This window comes from Sorex fumeus, unplaced genomic scaffold, assembly GCF_029834395.1.
Source record: "Sorex fumeus unplaced genomic scaffold, SorFum_2.1 ptg000065l, whole genome shotgun sequence".
NCBI classification, from domain to species: Eukaryota; Metazoa; Chordata; class Mammalia; order Eulipotyphla; family Soricidae; genus Sorex; species Sorex fumeus.
The window spans coordinates 2836943-2859784 of record NW_026606122.1 but is presented as its reverse complement, the minus strand read 5'-3'; the positions used below and the strand labels follow the sequence as shown (position 1 = coordinate 2859784).

The following is a 22842-nucleotide window of genomic DNA, read 5'->3' as shown; positions in this document are numbered from 1 at the left end:
CTTCTACCCTAGTGCATCGTGATCTGAAAAGATGGTTGATACTATTTCTATCTTCCTGATTCTATTGAGGTATGTTTTGTGGCCTAGCATATGGTCTATATTAGAAAATGTTCCGTACAACAGCAGCAATTTTGGGGTATCTAGAAGTCTGAAGGCGCCATCAGGTTGTTGAGGCACTCGCCTCACAGTTACAAATTGACCTGCTGTCAGCACCATACTCCCACATGAGTGTTTTTGGAGGGGGTAGAGATTTGGCTACAGGGCTTACTCCTGGCTTTCTGCTCAGGGATCATTCCTGGCAGGGTTCAGGGACCACATGGGGTATTGGAGATAAGATCTGGAGTTATAATTAATTATACAATTAGTCACTATCACTGTCCTCCTGTTGTTCATTGATTTGCTCAAGCAGGCCCAGTAACGCCTCCATCATGAGACTTATTGTTACTGTGTTTGGCATATTGAATACGTCATGGGTAGCTTTCCAGGCTCTGCCGTGAGGGTGAGATACTCTCAGTAGTTTGCCAGGCTCTCCGAGAGGGGCGGAAGAATCGAATCCGGCTCGCCCATGCTGGCTATGTGCAAGGTAAACGCCCTACAGCTGTGCTATCGCTCCAGCCCATACAATTAGTATTATAATAAAATATAACTTCAATAATTAAAATGTATAATATAATAATATAATGTCATTTTTGTTGGTTTTCACTTGGAATTTTTGACAGTATTATAAATAGTACTTAAATTACTAATAATATTTAATATATTTGATTTATCTGGGTTCTAGGGAATGCATAACTTTGTGACCTTGGACTCTGGGCTCAAAGGGACCCAGGAGCAGAGATCCTCTGCCTGCTTCCCCCAGTATCTGTTGACCTAGGCATCACACCCATAAGCCACCTCTTGCTATCGCCAGATAATCTCCTCATCAGCCACCCTCCAGAACACACAGCTGCTTCTCCCGGAAAGGTGCATAAAATGAGGCCCCCATAACCATGCCACTGGATGCTGTGCCAGACTGTTTTCACTCAGGGTGCCCCAGAGAGTGGCGGGTGAGAGCCCTCCCTGCCCCAAGGGACCCAGCTCTGGCAGCCGACCTCCACTAGGAGGTGCATGTGCAAGGTCAGCATGTGCAAGGCAAATACTCTACCCACTGTACTATTGCTCTGGCCCAATGAATCCATAATCATATTTAAGATTATGCCATACTTCCTGTCCAAAATGGATGCTTTTAAATTTTATTTTCTGGCCTAATTCCCCTGACTAGAATTTATGTTGCTATGCTAATTAGAAATTTTAGACATCCTGTCTTCTTTATCTTCTTTTCTCTTGAAGCAAGATAGTTTTTATTGAAACTTATTTAGAAATATGTGAGGAAAGGGAAAGAGAAGTGTGTATTCAAGAGAGAATGCAGACTTCTCCAGAGTGGAAAAAAGCAAGAAACATAAAGACAAGGAAGCAAGATGTGTGTTTAAGGGAGAACATGGGTTTGAAGAGCAAACTAACATTCCTATATTATTAAGTGCATGGAGAAGAATGTATTCTTGGCTTTTGGGGTGTAGATAACCATGTCAATGTTGGTTAAGCCCAAATCTTCCATTTTTCATTGTAAGCTCTGTTTCTCTAATTGATTCTCTTACCTAGATGGCATATTCAGTGCTAAGAGTCTGGTATTAAAATCTACTACTGCTCAGTATTACTGTTGATATTTTATTTCGAGCATAGATTATTCCAATACTTCATTGTGTGGTGCATTGTATTAATAAATGCTAATTCTTTTAGTGCATATATACTTTGATAATTTTAAATGTCTCAGTTGTATTTTTACAGTCTAAGTCTCAGATGAACCCTGAGTGTCTGTCTTCTTTAGGTTATTGTTCACCTTTATGATTGTTTTCAGCCTTTAATTTTGAGCCTGTGGATATTTTATAAAAGTGCAAGAGAGTCTCTTCTAAGAGGAGAAGGTTATGTTCAGTTTTCAACTCCATCCACCCACTCTGTGCCTTTTGATTGGCATATTCACATCATTAACATTAAATAAAATTATTGTGATCTCACTAATTTGTGGTGTATAGAATACTGGATCAGGAAATGTACTTTAGTAAAAGGGGAATGCCTAGATCACCCTTGACCCCAGTAGGAGAAAGACAGAGAAGGAAAAAAATCAAGGGGGGAAGATGAGACTGGGAAGTAATAGGTGAACAAACATCAGGGCGTCAGTTACACCCAGTGATATGGTCTTCAGTTTAATTATTTATAATTGAGATTTTCTCATAGTTTCTATTTCCTTGTTGTAGTTCTCTATTTTAATTTTCTTTGATTCAGTGAACACTGTAATCTGGTTCCTTCAAGGTTTTTGTCACTATCTATTAGTGAAAGTAAATTCCTCTACATCCTTATTGTATCAGGTATTATGTGAATGATAGTGGTTGTGATACCTAGGTGGCAATTTATGGTTGCCCTTTGTTGTTTACTCTGGCTTCTGGGAGTTTTTTGGTGAAGCTTACTGTATTAGCTGGTATACTGTAGGCAGAGTACCTAGTAGAGCCTCCCAGCATTCTCATCTTCTGGTACCTGACTATAGTCTTGACACCATCCCACCAGTTTAGATCCAGTTGCTTACTGGTGCATGGGAATGCCCAATCACCTGCACCTACAAATAGTATCCACTGGAATATACACTGAAATGCCTACATTTGACCATTTTTCACTGTCTGTCTGGTGCTAGCAGACTGGTAAACTTCTGCTGCCTGATGCACCTGAATCTTAGCAGATCGTGTCTTGGACAAATATTCAATGGTTTAACTATTGAAATGCAGTCATATGTGAAAGAGAAGAGGTGGTCTTATTGCTGGTAAATCTGAAGCTGTCATTTAGCTCCCTACTCTTTCACCCTGTGCTTGGAATGATGACCCTCTCCTTCTGACTGATGGTACCTGAATCCACAGCTGTCAATCAGCCCTCATTTTTGGCAGTCTTCTATGCTCTTTTGTCTAGATGAGGCTGCTTTCCTCAGATGGCAGCATGTGTGATTCAGCAGTCAGAAGCTAGACAGCAGGCACGAGCTCTGCTTTCCTATTGTTATGGTGCCACTGCTACTCCTTCACTGGCAGACAGGATGCTTATTATTATTCCCTCCATTAAGATACTTTATTATATTGTTAATGTTCTAATGATTGTTGCTTACACATATAAAGGTGGTGGCCTGCTGAGACTTTTTTAATTGAATCACAGAATTTCAGGCATGTATTGTTTCAACACCAGTCCTTTACCATAGTCCATTACCATTCACCAATGTATCCAGTTTCACTCCAAGTTCCAGCCTGTTTCTGTGGCAGACACTTTTCTCCTATCCTATTGACCCTAACTTATCCTTAGCTTATCCTGCAACCCTTGCCCTAGCGCTAAGCTTCCTACTAAAGAACAGTTCTCCTGCTCTTTGTTTCTGCTGCCACTGGGCCTTTGATATTCCCTTAACAAGTTTCTTTATACCCACATATTTTGTGTCTGGCCCTCTCCTTCTAACATTACTCAAAATGATAATCTTCTAGATCCATCCCCATAGCAGTAAATTGGATGAGTTTATCTTTTTATTAATGACCTCTCAGTCTTGGTGCTTACTGAAGTTTGAATACCTCTAGTTGCAGTGCTTTTATATGTACTCACTAGGGGTCCTCTATTTGAGACAGAAAAGCTAATATGGTTGTAACTGGGATTGCTGTGGTGCTCACATATGTGCTCAAAAGGGGTCATACTTCATGACCACATTGCTCACACATACAGTTTTACGTGCTTGGGGTTGCACCCTTTTGTGGTGCTTATATACACTCAACCATGGTAGCACTGTAGCACTGTTCTCCCATTGTTCATCGATTTTGCTTGAGCGGGCACCAGTAATGTCTCCATTGTGAAACTTGTTGTTACTGGTTTTGTCATATCAAATATGCCACGGGGAGCTTGCCAGGCTCTGCCATGTGGGCGGGATACTCTCAGTAGCTTGCCGGACTCTCCGATAGGGATGGAGGAATCGAACCTGAGTCGGCCGCTTGCAAAGCAAATACCCTACTTGCTGTGCTCCAGCCCTCTCAGCCATGGTATAGCTGTTAATTGCTTGTGTTAATTGTTGTGCCAAAGATCATAGATAGCAGGGTAGCCAGCATTGTACTAACTGCATGTGGTGACAGTAGAGATTTTAACTTGTGACTAGCAAGTCAAGCTTTCTAAATCCTGAGTTTTTCCTCAGGCTTCTGGTGTTAATTATTCTTTATATATGCTTGGTAGAATTCAAAAGTGAGATGACAACTGCCTGAACTTTCGTTTGTGGGTAGTTTTTGGTTAATAATTCAGTGCTGCTATCACAAACCTACAATATTTCCTTTGTTCTGAGTCATTTTTGACAGTATCTTCCTAGAAATTTGTTCATTTTGTCTAAAGTACATGATTTTCTGGCTTTCAGTTATTTGTAACACCTTTCTTCAGCATTTTTGTGCATGTTAATTTAATGTTCTCAGGATGTCTATAGACATATGTAATATTACAAATATCCATTTTGTAGATGAAAAATTGAAGCACAGAGAGTTAACTTGCCCATGGTCACATATCCAGTAAGTGGAAGAATAAGGATTGGAATTTGGGCAATTCTATTTATTTAATCGTTGTGGGGTGTGGTTTGGTGCCACACCTGGTGATAATCGGGAGCTTCACTTAGCTCTGTGCTCAGGGCTTCTCTCTTTTTAAAAAAATTTTCTTATTGAAGCACCATGAGGTACAGCTACAGACTTACAAACTTTCGAGCTTACATTTCAGTGATACAATGATTGAGTACCGATCCCTCCACCAGTGCCCATTCTCCACAACCAATGTTCTCAGTATCCCTCCCATGACCGCCTCCCCACTACATCCCCCACCTCTATGGCAAACGCAATCCCTTTTACTCTCTCTCCTTTAGGGCATTGTGATTTGCAATGCAGGTATTAAGTGGATATCATGTTTTGTCTATAGTCTTCTCAGTAGGCATCTTCCATTCCGAGCGTGCCCTCCAATCTCCCTTTACTTGGTGATCCCTTCTCTATCTGAGCTGCCTTTTTCTCCAGCATCTGAGGCCGACTTCCAAGCCATGGAGTGATCCTCATGGTCCTTATCTCTACTATCCTTAGGTGTTAGTCTACCATTCTGTTACATTATATTCCACAAATGAGTGCAGTCCTCCTATATCTGTCCCTCTCTTTTTGATTCATTTCACATAACATGATACTTTCCATGTTAATCCACTTATATGCAAATGTAATCCCATCAGCGGCCAAGACTCAGAGACTATAAAAACCAGCTCCCGGAGGGAGAACAGTGCAGTCTCCTGCCCCCGCGCCCAGCTATTCCTCACCGGGGCCCCTTGGAGGGGAGCGGGTTGAGCTTTCCTCCCTGCCCTGACCAGGGCCCCGGCAGCCGAAGACCTCCAGGACCAGCCACCACCATGCTGAGACCACTCTCAGCACACCTGAAGGTACCGGCAGAGGGACAAAGCCACGTGGGTTCCGGGGCCGAGATCTCCAAGCCTACTCAGATTGGAGTCGAGCATCCTCCAGCCAGATCCTCCAAATTCCAGTAGGCGGGGGTCACACCCACCAACTGGCCCCCTGGCGCCGTGTAATCCCATCAGCGGCAAAGACTCAGAGACTATAAAAACCAGGTCGTGGAACCGCGCGGCCGCGCGACATCTTATTATGACATCTCATTCCTATTTTGACAAACTGGCAGGCTACCGAATGTAGCCTGCCCACACGGCAGAGTCTGGCAAACTCCCCGTGGTGTACCCAATATGCCAAATACCAGTAACAATGATGGGTCTCATTCTCCTAAAGAGCCTTGCATATAATATCAGGGCTAGGATGAAAGAGACGTTACTGGGGCCTGCTCGAGGAAATCGATGAATAAAAGGATGATCTGTGATCTGTGATGCAAATTTCATGACTTCATCGTTTCTAACTGCTGTATTATATTCCATTATGTAGGTATACCAAAGATTTTTTAATCAGTCATCTGTTCTTGGGCACTCCGTTTATTTTCGAGATCCTGGATAGTGTAAACGGTGCTGCAATGAACATACAAGTGCAGATATCATTTCAACTATACTTTTTGCAACTCTGGGATATATTTTCAGAAGTGGTATTGCTGAATCAAATAGGAGCTCAATTTCTAATTTTTTTGAGAAGCGTCCATACTGTTTTCCAAAAGGGCAGAACCAGTTGGCATTCCCACCAACAGTGAAGGAGAGTTCCTTTCTCACCACATCCACATCCAACCATGTTGCTTTTGTTCTTTTGGATGTGTACCAGTCTCTGTGGTGTGAGATATCTCATTGTTGTTTTGATCTGCATCTCCCTGATTATTAGTGATGAAGAGCATTTTTTCATGTGTCTTTTGGCCATTTGGATTTCTTTTTTGAGAAAGTTTCTTTTCATCACCCAATTTTCTAATCTGTTCGGATCCTTTCTTCTCATAGACTTAAGTGCCTTGTATATCCTTGATATCAACCCCTTATCAGATATGTATTGGGTGAATATCCTTTCCTATTCTGTAGATTGTCTTTGTATTCTGGTCACTGTTTCTTTCAAGGTAAAGAAGCTTCTTTGTTTAAGATAGTCCCATTTTTTAAATCTTTGTTTCCACTTGTTTGGTCAGCTGAGTGTCATCCTTGAAGATACCTTTAGCTTCAATGTCGTTGAGAATTTTGCCAACCTTGTGTTCAGTGTACCTGATGGATTCTGGTCTGATGTTGAAGTCTTTAATCTATTTTGATCCAACTTTTGTGTATGGTGTTAGGTAGATGTCTGAGCCCATTTTTTTGCATGTAGCTGTCCAGTTTTGCCAGCACCATTTGTTAAAAGGCTTTCCTTGCTGCACTTCACATTTCTTGCTGCCTTATCAAAGATTAGATGATCATATATTTGAGGGTGTGTGTAAGGATATTTCACCCTGTTCCATTGGTCTTTGGCTATGCCTTTTTTCCAGTACCATGCTGTTTTAATTATTACCATTTTGTAGTATAGTTTGGGGTTGGGGAAGGTGATCCCTCAAGTGTTCTTTTCCCCAAGAATTGCTTTAGCTATTCGTGGGGGGTTGTTGTTCCATATGAATTTCAGGAGTGTTTGATCCATTTCTTTGAAGAATTTCATGGGTAACTTTATAGGGATTTAATTGAATCTGTATATTGCTTTTGGGAGTATTGCCATTTTGACCATATTAATTCAGCCAACCCATGAGCAGGGGATATATTTCCATTTCCTCGCGTTTTATTTTATTTTGTAAAGTAGCGTTTTGTAGTTTTCTTTTCATAGGTCCTTTACCTCCTTAATTAAGTTGATTCCAATGCACTTGATTTTCTGAGGCATAATTATGAACGGAATTGCTTTTTAAATAATCACTTTCTTCCCTCTCATTATTTGCGAATAGGAAAGACATGGACTTTTTAATTGATTTTATAGCCTGTGACTTTACTATATAAGTCTACTGTTTCTAGGAGTTTCTTGGTAGAGGCTTTGGGGTTCTCTAAATATAATATTATATCACCTGCAAATAGTGAAAGCTTAATTTCTTCCTTTCCTACCTGGATTCCCATAATATCTTTTTCTTTCCTAACTGATATTGCAAGTACTTCCAGTACTATATTAAACAGAAGTGGGGAGAGTGGGCATCCTTGTCTCGTCCCTGATCTTAGAATGAAGGTTCTTAGCATTTCCCAATTGGGGATAATGCTTGCCATAGGCTTGTGGTAGATGTCTTGGCTATATTAAGGAAAGTTCCTTTGATACCCATTTTGGTGAGTGTTTTCATCATAAATGGGTGCTGGATCTTGTCAGATGTTTTCTCTGCATCTATTGATATGATTGGTTTTTATCCTTTCTTTTGTTGATATAAAGGATTATGTTGATTGATTTACAAATGTTAAACCATCCTTGAATCCCCAGGATGAATTCCAGTTGGTCGTGATATATAATCTTTCTGATGAGTTGTTGGATTCTATTTGCTAATATTTTTTTGAAGATCTTCCCATCTTGTTCATCAGAGATATCAGCCTGTAATTGTCTTTTTTTGTGGTGTCTTTGTTTGCTTTTGGAATTAGGGTGATATGTGCCTCATAGAATCTGTTTGGGAGTGTTTCTGTTTCCTTGATTTCCTGGATAAGCTTGAAAAGAACTGGCAATAGGTCCTCTTTAAATGTTTGGAAAAATTCGCTAGTGAATCCATCTGGACCCGGGCTTTTGTTTCTGGGAAGATTTTTTATTACAGTTTCATGTTTTTGATAATAGTAGGTCTATTTAGGTACTCCAAATCTTCTTGGTTCAGCCTTGAGAGGTTATAGGATTCCAGGAATTTATCCATTTCTTCTAGGTTCTCTTGTTTTGTAGCATACAGACTTTCAAAGTAGTCTCTGATGATCTTTTGAATTTCTTTGGTTTCTGTTGTGATGTTCCCCTTTTCATTTCTGATTCGGGTTATTAGGGTTCTCTCTTTCTTTCTTTGTGAGTCTTGCCACTGATTTATCAATCTTGTTTATTTTCTCAAAGAACTAACTCTTGGTTTCATTTATCATTCGGATTGTTTTTTAGGTTTCCATGTTGTTGATTTCTGCTACAAGTTTTATTATTTCTTTCCTTCTGCCTGGTTTCAACTCCTTTAGTTGGTCCTTTCATAAGATCTTAAGCTGTGAAATCAGGTTATTTATGTCTGCTTTTCTTTCTTCCTGAGAAATGCTTGCAGAGCTATAATTTTTCCCCTTAACATGGCTTTTGCTGCATTCCACAGGTTCTGGTAGCTCATGTCTTAATTCTCATTTTTTGCAGGCATCCTTTGATTTCTTCCTTGATTTCCTCCCTACCCCACTTGTTGTTTAACATTGAGTTGTTTTATTGCCAGGTGATTGACTTAGTTCTCTGTGTCTGTGCATGATTAATTTCTATGTTCAGTGCATCATGATCTGAAAAGATAGTTGATAAGATTTCTATCTTCCTGAGTCTGTTGAGGTATGTTTTGTGGCCAAGCAGTAGCCTACTCTGGAAAATGTTCCATATACACTGGAAAAGAATGCGTATTCTTTGGGGGGATGTAAAGCCCTGTATAGATATAATAGCTCTCTCTCTTCTATTTCTTCCTTCAAAACCAGTGTTTCCTTGCTGAGTTTTATCCTTGTTGAACTGTCCAGAGGTAATAAGGAGGTGTTGAAATCTCAAACTACTATTGTGTTGCTAGCAATGTCCTCCTTAAAATTTGTTAGTAGTGTTCTAAGTATTTAGCTGGTTCCTCATTGTGTGCATATTCGTTTAGGTGTGTGATTTTTTCCTGCTGTACATATCCCTTGATTAATAAAAATGGCCTTTGCTGTCCCTCCTAATCTTTTTCAACCTGAAATCTATGTTGTCTGATACTAGTATGGCCACTGTGGCTTTTTTTGAAGAAATTGTTTGATTGCAGGATTGTTTTCCATCCTTTGACTTTGAGTCTGTGTTTGCTCTGACTGTTCAGATGAGTTTCTTGTAGGCAGCAGAATATTGGTTTCAGTTTCTGGATCCCTTTTGCCACTCTGTGTCTCTTGATTGGTGCATTTAGATCGTTGACATTGAGAGAGATTATTGTCATGGGGTTTTGTGTCATCTTTCTGTAGGGGTTTGTTTTGCTTTTAGGGGTTTTTCTTGTCTAACAGTAGCACCTTTATTCCTTCTTTTAAATTTGATTTTGAGTCTATAAAGTCCTGATCTGTTGTTTATCCATGATAGTGTATCATTTCTTCGAGTTTGAGTGAGAGTTTAGCCGGATAAAGTACTCTTGGTGAGGTTTTCATTTCATTCAGTTTTTCACTATATCCTACCATTGTCTTTGGCCTTGGAGGGTTTCCTCTGGTAGGTATTCTGTTAATCTAAGGGGTACTCATTTCTATGTGATTTTCTTCTTCTTCGACCTTGCCGCTTGCAGTATTGTGTCTCTATCCGTGGTATCCATCATCTATATAAAGTCTTGGAGTCTTTTTATTAGAGTCTTTTTTCCCTTTTTCTTATTAGTGAAACACCATGAGATACAGTTGTAGACTTACAAGTTTTTGTTCTTGGGTTTCAGTTATACAATGATCGAGTACCCATCCCATCACCAGTGCCCATTCTCCACACCCACCAATCCCAGTATCCTTCCCACCCCCCATCCCCTATCCCACCCTGCCTCTGTGGCAGGGCACTCCCTTTTGTTCTATTTTTCTGGCACCCTTTGGGCTCTTTGGATCTGGATGCCTGCATTCTCCAGCTATGGGAACTTTTCAGCAATGATATCTTTTTTTTTGCGTCACACCTGGCAATGAACAGGGGTTACTCCTGGCTCTGCACTCAGGAGTTACTTCTGGCGGTGCTCAGGGGACCATATGGGATGCTGGGAATCGAACCCGGGTCGGCCGCATGCAAGGCAAACGCCCTACCCGCTGTGCTATCTCTCCAGCCCCGAGCAATGATATCTTTAACTGTGCCTTTTTTCTTGGGGCTGCCTCCTTGTCCTACTGGTACTCTGATGATTCTAATGTTGTTTCACTTGAATTCATCACCTATGGTTCTGATTTGCCCTAGAGCTATTCTGAGGTCTTTTTCATTGTTTGTTGTTGCCTGTAAGCCTCCTGTAGCTCATCTTCAATTTCACTGATTCTGTCTTCAGCTGTACCCATTCTACTGTTGAGAGCACCCACTGATTTTTTTTATTTAATCTACCACATTCTTTTTTAGTGACGCTTCTGTTTGTAGCTTTCTCATTTCTGCTTTTATTTCTTCCTGTATTTTGTTGGATACCCCTTCCACTGTTTCTCTCATATTTTCCTTTAATTTACTGGATGCCTGTTCCACCGTTTCTTTGAGTTCATTGAACATCTTCAACATTTCATCTCTGATATCTTTAACTCAGGGATCACTTCTGACATTGCTTGGTGGACCATATTCAGTAGGGATTGAACTAGTGTTTGCCACATATAAGTCACATGCTTTTATGTGTACTGTATCTCTGGCCCAATAGTCAAATAATGTTTTCTTTTTTAGTGTGCTGTCAGGCATTGAACCCAATGTGGTGTTTGTAGTGGAGGTAGTAGATGGTTACAATGGAGGATATTTTGACGGTAGTAACTATGGTGGTGTTTAGAACTGTAATTATTTTGGAAATCATAGTAGACAACATCAATCAAATTGTAGTCCCATGAAACGGGTGAGTTTTGGTAGAAGAAACTCAGCCAGACCCTTTAGTAGTGCTTGTGGATCTGGTAATGGAAGTGGTAAATGTTGTAGTGGAAGTTCTAAAAACTCACAAGAATAGGGCACAGTACTTAGTAAAAGAGTGAGGAATTGTCAGAAAAACTTAAAATTACTTTGAAACAGTTGTCCCAAATTCATTAGAGGAACTGTAATGCAAAGTAGGAGCAGTGATCATTAGTTAGGAAAGGTACTGCAGTTTAAACAGGAAATCTTTCTTGTTCAGGACTGTCATAATCACATTTTGCAAAAAGTAAAGCTTTTATTAATGCAACGTAATCTCAATTAGATGTACATTATGAGGTTTTTAACTATTTTATCCTTTACCTTTATTTGTTTTATGTTTTACCTTTTTATTACTCAGGTAAGTTATGGTAGTCGTATCACATTATCCTGTAAGCTGTGGGAGTGGAACTTAGAATAAAAAATTAATGAAATTTTAACTTAAAAAATTTAAGTGCTCTATTGACCAGTTTCATCCCTGGCCCCAGAAAGTCTAGTTGTAGAATACTTTATTGAAACTAAACTCTCTGAAGTCGGCCTCTAAGAGTTCTTATCAGGAGGAACTGGTAACCACTGTACTCATGTATAACCATTCAAAGTACTTCTTTTTTTTTTAACTTAAAGTTTTATTTTTATTCAGAAGATAAAATACACTTAAACTTCCTGTATATTGCATCAGATTTTGTGCCTCTAATTCCAGAGACATTTTCTGACTACAGAAAAATGTTTTAAATACTGTACATAAAGATGAATAAGGCATTCATTCCCGAGCTTATAAACTAGGTAATAGTTTTTTTTATTATTTTTATTTTATTTTATTTTTTTATTTATTGAATCACTGTGGGAAAGGTTACAAAGCTTTCAGGTTTAGGTCTCAGTCATAAAATATCAAACACATTTCCCTTTACCAATACTTATTTTTTACCATGAAGAACCCCAATAAAACCCCACCCCCCACCCCTCCCCGTCCCTGTGAGGCAGATGAATTCTAGTTAACACTCTATCTGCTTTGATTAGATTCATTGTTTCAATAAAAGATTCACCACTATTATTTAGAGTTTACCCCCCCCCCCAAATCAGACATGCTGAAAAAGCATTGTGAAGTGATTTGCCTTCTACAGCTGGGTTCAAGAATTAAATATTGGTTTTGGATTTCTGCTATTTTACCTATTGACCCTGGAAGTATTTCTACTGAAAGTCAGATAGTTAAGAAATTGGTTTCTGTGTTCTGGAGTCATGGCCGTGCTGGAGAGCCGCTCGTGGGGGGCAACTGGTGACCTCGGTAGGGCGTGAAGGACGGACCGGAACACCCCCCTTCCCATGAGGTTCTAGTCGCCTCCACACCCCCGGCACATACCTGCTGTCCACAAGGCTCCCATGGGGCTGCCTTCTTTCTTTCCAGAGAGGAGAGGGCGAATGGGGCAACACCCTTTCCCCTCCAGCAGACTTGATGGCCTGGATTAACGCATAGTCCTTTCACTTTTCTGCTCCAAGCTGCTGGGTTCTGCATTAAGTCCTTGTGCTTCTGGGGCTGTGGCCGTGCTGGAGAGCCGCTCGTGGGAGGCAACTGGTGACCTCGGTAGGGCGTGAAGGACGGACCAGAACGCCCCCCTTCCCATGAGGTTTTAGTCACTCCCACACCCCCGGCTCATACCTGCTGTCCACAAGGCTCCCATGCGGTCGCCATCCTTCTTTCCAGAGAAGAGAGGGCGTCAAAGTACTTCTTTTCCACCCACAGGACAGTTTTAAAATAATATATATTTGTGAAATTGAACTCCTAGCACAAGTCTTTTAGAAACTTTCCAACCTCTGCAAAGAAATACATTAGCAGGCAACCAGTCAGTGTACTTTCAGTTATGGATATACATCCAAGGACATGTTGTATTCAGGAATTTTTTATATTAATGGAATCACATGATACTTAGTCCTTTTTTGGTGTTTTATTTATTTATTTATTTATTTATTTATTTATTTATTTTTATTAGTGAAAGACCATGAGGTACAGTTGTAGACTTACAAATTTTTGTGCTTTGGGTTTCGATTATACAATGATCAAATACCCATCCCTCCACCAGTGCCCATTTTCCACCACCATGGATCCCAGTATCCCTCCCACCCCCATCCCCTCCTCCCACCCTTCCTCTGTGGCAGGGCATTTTCTTTTGTTCATTTTTCTAACAGCTGCATAGTTTTCTTTGTTGGTGGTGTCTTTGTTTGCTTTTGGTATTAGGGAGATATGTGCCACTTCGAAACTGTTTGGGAGAGTTCCTGTTTTTTCAACTTCCTGGAAAAGCTTGAGGAGAACTGGCAAAAGGTCTTCTTTAAGTCTTTAGAAGAATTTACTAGTGAATTCCTCTTGACCTGGGCTTTTGTTTTTGGGAAGACTTTTTATTACTGCTTCAGTTTCCTTGATATGAATGGGCCTATTCAGGTATCCCACATCTTCCTGATTCAATCTTGGGAAATTATAGGAATCCAGTAATTTATTCATTTCTTCTAGGTTCTCTTGTTTTGTGGCATACAGACTCTCAAAGTATTCTCTGATGATCTTTTGAATTTAATTGGTTTCTGTTGTGATGTCCCCTTTATCATTTCTGATTCGGTTTATTAGGGTTCACTCTCTCTTTCTTTTTGAGTCTTGCTAGTGGTTTATCAATCTTATTTATTTTCTCAAAGAACCAACTCTTGGTTTCATTGACCTTTTGGATTGTTCTTTTGGTCCATGCCATTAATTTCTGTTCTAAGTTTTATTATTTCTTTCCTTCGGCTGGGCTTGGGTTCCTTTTGTTTGTCTTTATCTAAGATCTTGAGCTGTGTGGTTAGGTTATCTATGTAGGCCTTTCTTTTTTCCTTAGGAATGCTTGCAACGCTATAAATTTTCCTCTTAGCATGGCTTTAGCTGTGTCCCATAGGTTCTGGTAGCTCGTGTCTTCATTCTCATTTGTTTCCAGGTATCTTTTGATTTCGTCTTTGACTTCCTTCCTGAACCACTCATTGTTCAACATTGAGTTGTTTAATTTCCAGGTGTTTGATTTGGTTCTCTGTGTCTGTGCGTGATTCACTTCTATTCTCAGTGCATCATGGTCTGAAAAGATTGTTGATACTATTTCTATCTTCCTGATTCTTTTGAGGTATGTTTTGTGGCCTAGGACATGGTCTGTTTTGGAAAGTATTCTGTGTGCACTGGAGAAGAATGTGTATTCTTTCTTTTTGGGGTGTAAAACCCTGTATAGGTCTATAAGCCCTTTCTCTTCTATTTCTTCTTTTGAAGCCAATATTTCCTTGCTGAGTTTTGGTTTTCTTGATCTATCCAGAGGTGATAAGGCGTTGTTAAAATCTCCAGCTACTATTGTGTTGCTAGCAATGTCCTCCTTAAAATCTTTTAGCAGTTGTTTTAAATATTTAGCTGGTTCCTCATTAGGTGCATATACATTTAAGAGTTTGATTTCTTCCTGTTTTACGTATCCCTTGATGAATAGAAAATGGCCTTCGCTGTCCTTTCTAATCATTTTCAACCTGAAATTGATGTTGTAGGATACTAGTATGACCACCCTAGCTTTTTTGAGGGAGCTATTTGCTTGTAGGATTGTTTTCCATTCTTTAACGTTGGTTGAGTCTGTATTTGCTCTGATTATTCAGATGAGTTTTGTAGACAGCAGAATGTTGGGTTCCGTCTCTGGATCCATTTTGTCACTCTGTGTCTCTTGATTGGTGCATTTAGACCATTGACACTGAGAGAGATTATTGTCATGGGGTTTTGTGCCATCTTTCTGTAGGGGTTGGTTGTGTTTATAAGTGTTTTCCTTCTTATCTTCCAGGAGCCCCTTTAATATTTAATTTAGATTTGGTTCGAGTCTATGAAGTTCCTGAGCTGTTTTTTTAATCTACAAAATGGTGTATAGTTCTACCGAGTTTGAGTGAGAGTTTAGCTGGATAAAGTATTCTAGGTGAGGCGTTCATTTCATTGAGTTTTTTTTACTATGTCCCACCATTGTCTTCGGGCTTGGAGGTTTTCTTCTGATAGGTCTGCTGTAAATTTAAGGGGTGATCCTTTGTATTTGATTTCCTTCTTTGACCTTGATGCTTTCTGTTATTGTGTCTCTGTCCACAGCATCCATCATTTTGACTATGATATGCGTTGGATTGTTTTTATTAGGGTCTCTTTAACTGGCACCCCTCTGGCCCCTTGGATATGGATGACTGCATTCTTTAACTCTGGGAACTTTTCAGCAATGATTTCTTTGACTGTGGCTTTTTCATTAAGGTTGCCTCCCTGTCCTTCTGATACTTCGATTATTCTGTTGTTCCTCTTGGTGTCATCCCCTAGGTCTCTTATTCTCCTTAGTGCTATTTTGAGGTCTTTTCCCATTGTTTGTTGTTCCCTATGCTATTTTTATTGCTCATATTCAAGCTTACTGATCCTGTTTTCAGCTGTATTCATCCTACTACTAAGGGCACCTACTGAGTTTTTAATAGCGTCTACCGAATCCTTTATTTGTGACACTTCTTTTTGTGGCTTTTTTACTTCTGCTCTCATTTCTTCCTGTATTTTCTCTACTATCTGTTATACTTTTTTTTTTATTTCTTCCTTTAGTTTTCTGGATACATCCTCCGTTGATTCTTTGAGTAGTTCCATGACCATCCTCTGCATTTAATCTCGGAATTCTTTATCAGAGAGAGAATATTTGCGGAAAATCCTGGTAGAGGATTCGGGACTCTTTTCTTTGTCCTCTCCTTGTAGTGGAGATTTGTGCTGTTTCTTCATGTTGTTTTGGTTGTCTAGTGGTAAAACCCTAGAATTCACTAGCACTGTTCCCTCTTATCATGGGAAAGGATTCTGGATAAGGTGGTTGATGGTGGTCAACCTTCTCCCTTTCTAGTATTTGACCTTCCTCTCAGGCACTATTCTTTGGTTTATGACAGGCATCTAGTGAAGCTTGGAGGAGGTGCTCTTTAATATTGGGCTTGTACAGCTTCTTGCTTACTGGTCTTTTGTTAGAATTGGAGTAGACCAGTGGATTATTGTTGTATTGTAGTTGAGGTGGCCAGGAATTTCCCCACAGGATTAGGTGATGAAGGCTGGGATGAAAGTCGAGAGTGCTGGGAGTAGGAAATGTCTCTGCCTTGGAGAAGACCACCCCCACTTTTTAGGAGGCCACGCCCTCTACAGTGGTGGCCACGACCCCAGCCAGTCCAGAAGGTATTTCACAGACCTGCTGGAGTGGCCACTAGTTGGGCTGGTGCTTGCTGTGGAAGTGGAGGCAGGTGCCCAGGCCAGGGTCCCTTTGGCGGCTGGCTTTCAGGGTCACGAGTTTTAAGTGGGGAGGGGGATCCAAGCGGGTACAGACCTGTTGAGGGGGGTGGTGACTAGTTGGGCTGGCATTCCATGTGGAAGTGGAGGCAGGTGCCCCAGTTCGGGGTCTCAGCTGTGGCTGGCTTTTAGGATCGTGTGTTTAGGTGCAGAGGGGGCACCAAGCGGGTACACACCTGTTGGGGGGGTGGCGACTAGTTGGGCTGGCGCTCGCTGCAGAAGTGGAGGCAGGTGCCACAGGCTGGGGACCTGGCAGTGGCTGGCTTTCAGGGTCGCCAATATTTAGTCCTTTGGAGAGACTTTTTGTTGTTCAGATGGATGATTGTCTTAGCTTTCAGTTGTTTCATTTTAATTTCTATTCTTTCAGTAATTTCTATTACATTGTTTGGTTAATCTACTTGGACAAACAGTTCTATTCAAAATAAATATTTGTATCCTATACCTAAAAAATATTTTTGGGCCAAAGAAATAATATGGGTTATCAAGCTTGCTTTTCGTGCATCCAATTCTTTTTTTTTTTATTTTTTATTTTATTTTTTTAAATTTTTATTAGTGAGACACCATGAGGTACAGTTGTAGACTTACAAATTTTGTGCTTGGGTTTCAATTATACAATGATCAAATACCCATCCCTCCACCAGTGCCCATTTCCCACCTCCAGGGATCCCAGTATCCCTCTCACCCCCCATCTGCCCACCCCACCCTGCCTCTGTGGCAGGGCATTTCCCTCTGTTCTCTCTCTCCTTTTGGGTGTTGTGGTTTGCAAAAGAGGCATTGAGTTCAATTCTTGTTTGATCTCTGGCACTGTATGTCGTCCCCCTAAGCACAGCATGGTGTGGCCCCAAAACAAAGAAAACATATTTATTTCGGGTTTTTATTACCTCCACTAGAAATGCATCTTTTGAGTAGCCTAAGGTGAAGTGAATATAGATAACACCAATATTAATACTAATCCACATTCCTCTGATAAGACTTCATAAACCTATTACAAGTCTGTCTCTTAAAATCCTCTCGTCCATTCCTTCAAACAATATTAATTTAAATTTGTACTTTACCATTCCTAGTCTGATTGACAAAAATGAGTAAATTTAACTAGTTTGGGAGACAGCTATCTAAGTACATAACTCATACAAATTGATAATTACTATAATAAAAATTTTATGTATAAATAAAGGTAATAAATTTTGTATGAGAAACCATAGCATAGATTTGAGAATTTTTTTTTCAGAAAACTGTGGGAACCTATTCAGTGTGCTACTTATTTGTCTAATTATGGTACCTATTGAGTGTTACCCTCCATTTCTTGGGTTTCAGTCCTTTCTGTCCATTTTATAAATGTAGTAACAAAATGAGATGATAAGTAAGGTTTCTATCTACTATGTTTACTGACCCAGGCATTTTATTGTTCCTTTCATAGATATCACATGATAGTCTTATCACCATCATCCTCCACCCCCAGTGACTCCAACATAGAGAACCCACTACTTATGATGCCATCTACTGTCTCTCAAACATTCACTGCTGAAAACTCAACTCTAACTGAAAGATCACTAACTTCAAGAGAGAAAGCAATTGGTCAGAAAACAGTACTCCTCAAGGAGTCATTATTGCCAAGGAATCTCATAATGCAGGAGTCGGGTTATCTGAAAGAGCCACTGACCTTGCTAGAGGAGGCTAGTGATGATGATGCTTTTGTTGAAAACCCAAGCATTATTGGGAAGAAGCATAGATTGGTTGAGGAGCCAGACATCAACACGGAGATAAATTCTGTAAATAAGTACACGGTTTCGGGGAAGCCACCCTGCCAGAATGAGGACTTCTTCTTGCAGGACTTAAATGCTAAAGAGGATTTGGTATCTACAAAGCTGAAGAACATTGAGAACTCAAAGACTGAGATGTCAAATCCTACCAAGAAGTCATTCATTTTACAAAAGAAATGTACCATTCAGAAACATGTGTCCTGCTTGGATAAACCACTGACAGTTAAGTCCATTTCTGAGAAAAAGTTGCTCATTGAATCAGTAACTTTGCAAAACAAGCCTACCACTGGGAAGTCATCCCCTTTCCAGGCATCAGCTGCATTGCAAGAGAAACACGCCACTGTCTTCCAGGCATCAGCTGCATTGCAAGAGAAGGTGACCATCTTGAAGAAGCCAGATAAGTTGCAGGAGAATATTGAAAAGGAAGGTCAATTTGTTAGGGAATCACTTTCCTTTAGAAAGCAATACAGCATAAATGCATTCTCCACCAAGGAAACATCTTTAACAGAGAAAGGCTATATCACTCAAACGATGATGATCACCCACCAAGTCTTGGACTTGAGAGATGTGAGTAACAAAGATAAAAATTCTCACTCTGTAGGGCCAGAGTCAGCTAGGAAGTCTTCAACCAAAGAAGCAACTGTTACCAAGGCATCACTATCTTTAAAGGAACAGCAAAGTACTCGGGATATTTTATCCTTAGAGAAGAAGACCTCTGAAGAGAAGTCACTCTGTAAAAAGGTGTTACACTATGAGGAAAAGCCTTCAGCCAAACAGGTGTTCCTCCCCCAGGATCCAGGTACTATAGAAGAAAATACCACTCTGCGTGCAGTGTCTCTCCCCAAGAATTCGCTGACCTTGCAGGAGAAGACCAACAGTGAGAAGGAATCAAGTATTAAGAAAGCATCCACCTTGCTGAAGAAACCTATTACTAAGCAGGAGTTTTTATTGCATGTTAAACCCACCAGCAAAGATAAATATGTCTCCAGGAAGACTTTGCCTGTTCAGGAGAAGACTGAAATCAAAAAGAACTCTTATAAGAAGTTCTTGACTATTTCAGAGAAAAGAACCACTAGAGAGGATGGATACCATCCTAGGAATCAATTGTTTTCAAGGAAGACCCCCATTCCCAAGGTGGCAAAAAGCAAAGAGAGGCAATTATCTTTAAAAAATAATCCCACTGCTCAGTGGAAGGAGGCTGCTTTGAAGAACCATTTGGCCCCAAAATACCACTTCACCAGTGAAGAAAGGGCCATTATTGATCAGCAGCTGGCCTTAAGGGAAAGGTCAGTCACTGAGAATGAGACCATTCTGCAAAAGACCATTCTGCAGAAGGAGCCTATGGTCTTGCATGGCAAGCACACAGTTGAAGAGGAAGCTATTTCAAAGGAGCCTTTGACTGTACAGGAGAGTCTTAGCCATGAGGTGACCCTTTGCAAGGAGTCATTAACATTTCAGGAGAGGCCTACTGTCAGTAAGGCAGTACTTTTCAAGGAGGCGTTAGTTTTTAATGAAGATCCCACTACTAGTAAAACAGTGTATATGAACAGGCCATTGACCTATGAAGAGAATCCCATCCACATGGAAGATAACACTATCAACGATTCATTGCCCCAGGCACATAATAACCCTAATATAGTTAACAGGCATCCTGAATGTGGAACAAGGAAGCCCAGAGTTGTTGCCATTTCTAATATGAACAAGTTAAGTTTTGCCAACAAGTCCTACACCTATGACGTAAGTTCCAAAGAGATTTCTCATCTCAGAACATGAAATCAAAAGAGTTATTCTTCTCTTTTCTTAAATTTGATCTCATATTATTTGTTATCTCAGAGGTGGCTGGTGACAGAGTTTTGATTTTGCTTTCCTAAGCAGTTGAACTATATATAACACACTGTAGTAAATAAAGTTAACCTTGTAGAGTCCCTTGGCTTTATTATTCATGGAGTGATATACTCAAACCTTTAGAAAATGTTTGCTACAAGAATATCCAGAAGAACATGCAATATTCTCTGAGCATAGAGTTGGGAGTTTGCAGTAGTGATTGGGTAATTTTTCAATAAACTGAATTTCTTAGTAATTTAAGGTTGCATCACAGTGAATTTTGGTTATGGAAATGGCTCATATAGACACCTTCTCATAAAGGAGAATGATCTTTAAATTGTAAATAGGAAGGATGGAGGGAGAATATTTGGCAAACAGGAGGATAAATATTTCTCTTGTAGTCAAAACAACCTGGATAAAGTTATGTAAGTAAGGAGAAAGTTTTCCAGAAGCATAATTGAGCCAGGTCAAGATACTAAAATCTAATAAGGGTCCTAAGAAGTAAAAAAGGTGGTACAAATTGAAATAGTAAATTAAAAGTGTTTTTTTTGGACAGTATTGAACAAGTTTGTCAGTGACAAACTACAAAATAGTATTTTGCTCCTGGGACAGAGCAAAGCAGCTGTAAGAAAGATTAAGCTTTTTTCAATAACTTGAGTATATAAGGATTTTAGGGCAGAGGTGGTACTCTTTATGACTCAAAATGTATAAGACTTGAAGTACAGCAGAGATTAGAGTGGGAGTAAGAGTCATACTTTATGTGTATTTGCGAAGCATTCCTTAGAATATTTGCCTACCTAATATATCTTCTTGGTATTTTTCAAACAGAGTGACAATGATCCAGTTTTCAACACTGTCTATGCCAAGGATATCTTCAGATATATGAAAGAGAGAGAGGTATGTAGGTGACTGAGGAGTGGGTCTCATAATAATTTCTAGTTCTCATTTTCTTCTTACTATATCCTTCAAAACAGGTCAAAATCAGAGGTAATGATTGTGGAAATAGCAAAAGTAGAAATTGCTATCTATTGGTAGCCTACAGTGACTTAGATATTATACTGAGAGATTAAAGGCATAATTTTAATTATCCCGATAGCTAGGAATTATTCATTATAATAAAGTTAATATTAGGAATTGTTATCCTCCAATACACCAGGAAGAATCTATAAAAAGCTAGTGTGTGATAGAGTTGCAATGTGGACTGAATATGTTTATCTTGAAGGCAGTAAATCTTTCCCTCTAATTGCTGAAGAGATGGTTCCAGACAAAATAATCAAGTAGTTTCCTTTAATGTATTCCTTTAGAGATAGTTTCCCTGCTCTGTGCAAGGTTCTGGTATCATATATAAGATTATACCCTTTGTTACAGCTTTCCAGTCTGGTGAATGTTTTTCTCCTTTCAAATATTCCTTTGCCATAATATTCATTGATTCCATAATTTGCTGTTATAACCTAGAATGGGTGAGTCTTGGAAAATCTTAGTAGGAGATGACAGTGGAAAGAAATGAATCATTGTGTATGTGGTAAGCTTCAGCATCAACAAAACATATGGGATCTAGATTATTTTCTAGCAAGAGTCTTAGCAGACCATGCAGAAGAGAAAGAATGAACATCTCCTCTCTAAAGATGCAACAATCTTAGTGTGTACTTGTCTAGTATGCTTTGGAGGATGTAAGATATTACTACTAGAAAAGTGTTGGCGTCAACTCAAAAGTGTTGGTATCACATTTGACTTTTTGTTTTGTTTTGTTTTGTTTTGGGGTCACACCCGGCGATGCTTAGGGGTTTCTCCTTGCTCTGCACTCAGGAATTACTCCTGACAGTCCTCAAGGGTCTATATGGGATGCCAGGAATCGAATCTAGGTCAGCTGCATGCAAAGCAGATGCCCTACCCGCTGTACTATTGCTCCAGCCACCACATTTGACTTTGTAAGACTGCAGAAACACTACCGCAGTCCAGATTATCTGAATGAGAATGTGAACTTTAAAGATCCCTAAGTGTTATCTATGTATGGTTAAGTTTGAGAAGAGTACTCTGTATAGCATGGTGTTGTGTTTTATATGGAATTGCTAAGAAGGGACTGAACTCTGGTATTCATCTATAGCTAGTATTGTACATTGTCCCTGTACTTCTCAGTATAAACCTTGACCCTTGAATAGCATGTGCATACATTTCTCAGGGATAATTGGAACTTCTCTCATAAAAGGGTTTTGATACCAGCTGAAAGTAATGAGTTAAAACCACAAAGAACTGTGTCGTTACACTGTTATCCTACAATACCAATTCTAAATATTTTAAGTTAAAATCGTTGAACTATAAAAAGAGTTCATTAAAATTTCTTTTTTTTAACTGCTGACAGGAAAAATTCAAAGTTAATCAATACATGCCTGGACAGGCTGACATCAGCAGTGACTTGAGGGCTATTCTTGTGGACTGGCTGGTGGAATTGCAGGTAAGCCTGACAGTTATTACCCTTAGGGGTTGCTATTCTTGATACTGATTATTCATTAAGGATTTCCATGTGTCAAACATGGTGAAATCAGTGGCATTTATGGAAGTGAATAAAACATGGTTCCTGCCTTCAAGGAGTTTATGATCTCAGGGTCAAGATAGGACTTGCAGACAAGCAAAGTTCAATACACAATAGAAATACCATATGGTTTTAGATACTCTACAATGTCTG

General features: G+C 39.8%; 1 protein-coding gene across 1 annotated transcript in view; it reads left to right on the top strand.

Moving 5' to 3' along the window:
* Nucleotides 1–18200: 18200 nt before the first annotated feature.
* The window catches only part of CCNB3 (cyclin B3), a 74547-nt gene continuing 69905 nt past the window's right edge, over nt 18201–22842 (top strand). The window contains exons 1-3 of the mRNA XM_056128613.1: nt 18201–20072; nt 20988–21056; nt 22519–22611. Coding sequence (XP_055984588.1) covers nt 18201–20072; nt 20988–21056; nt 22519–22611 — 2034 coding nt within the window. The remainder of the gene's footprint in view (nt 20073–20987; nt 21057–22518; nt 22612–22842) is intronic.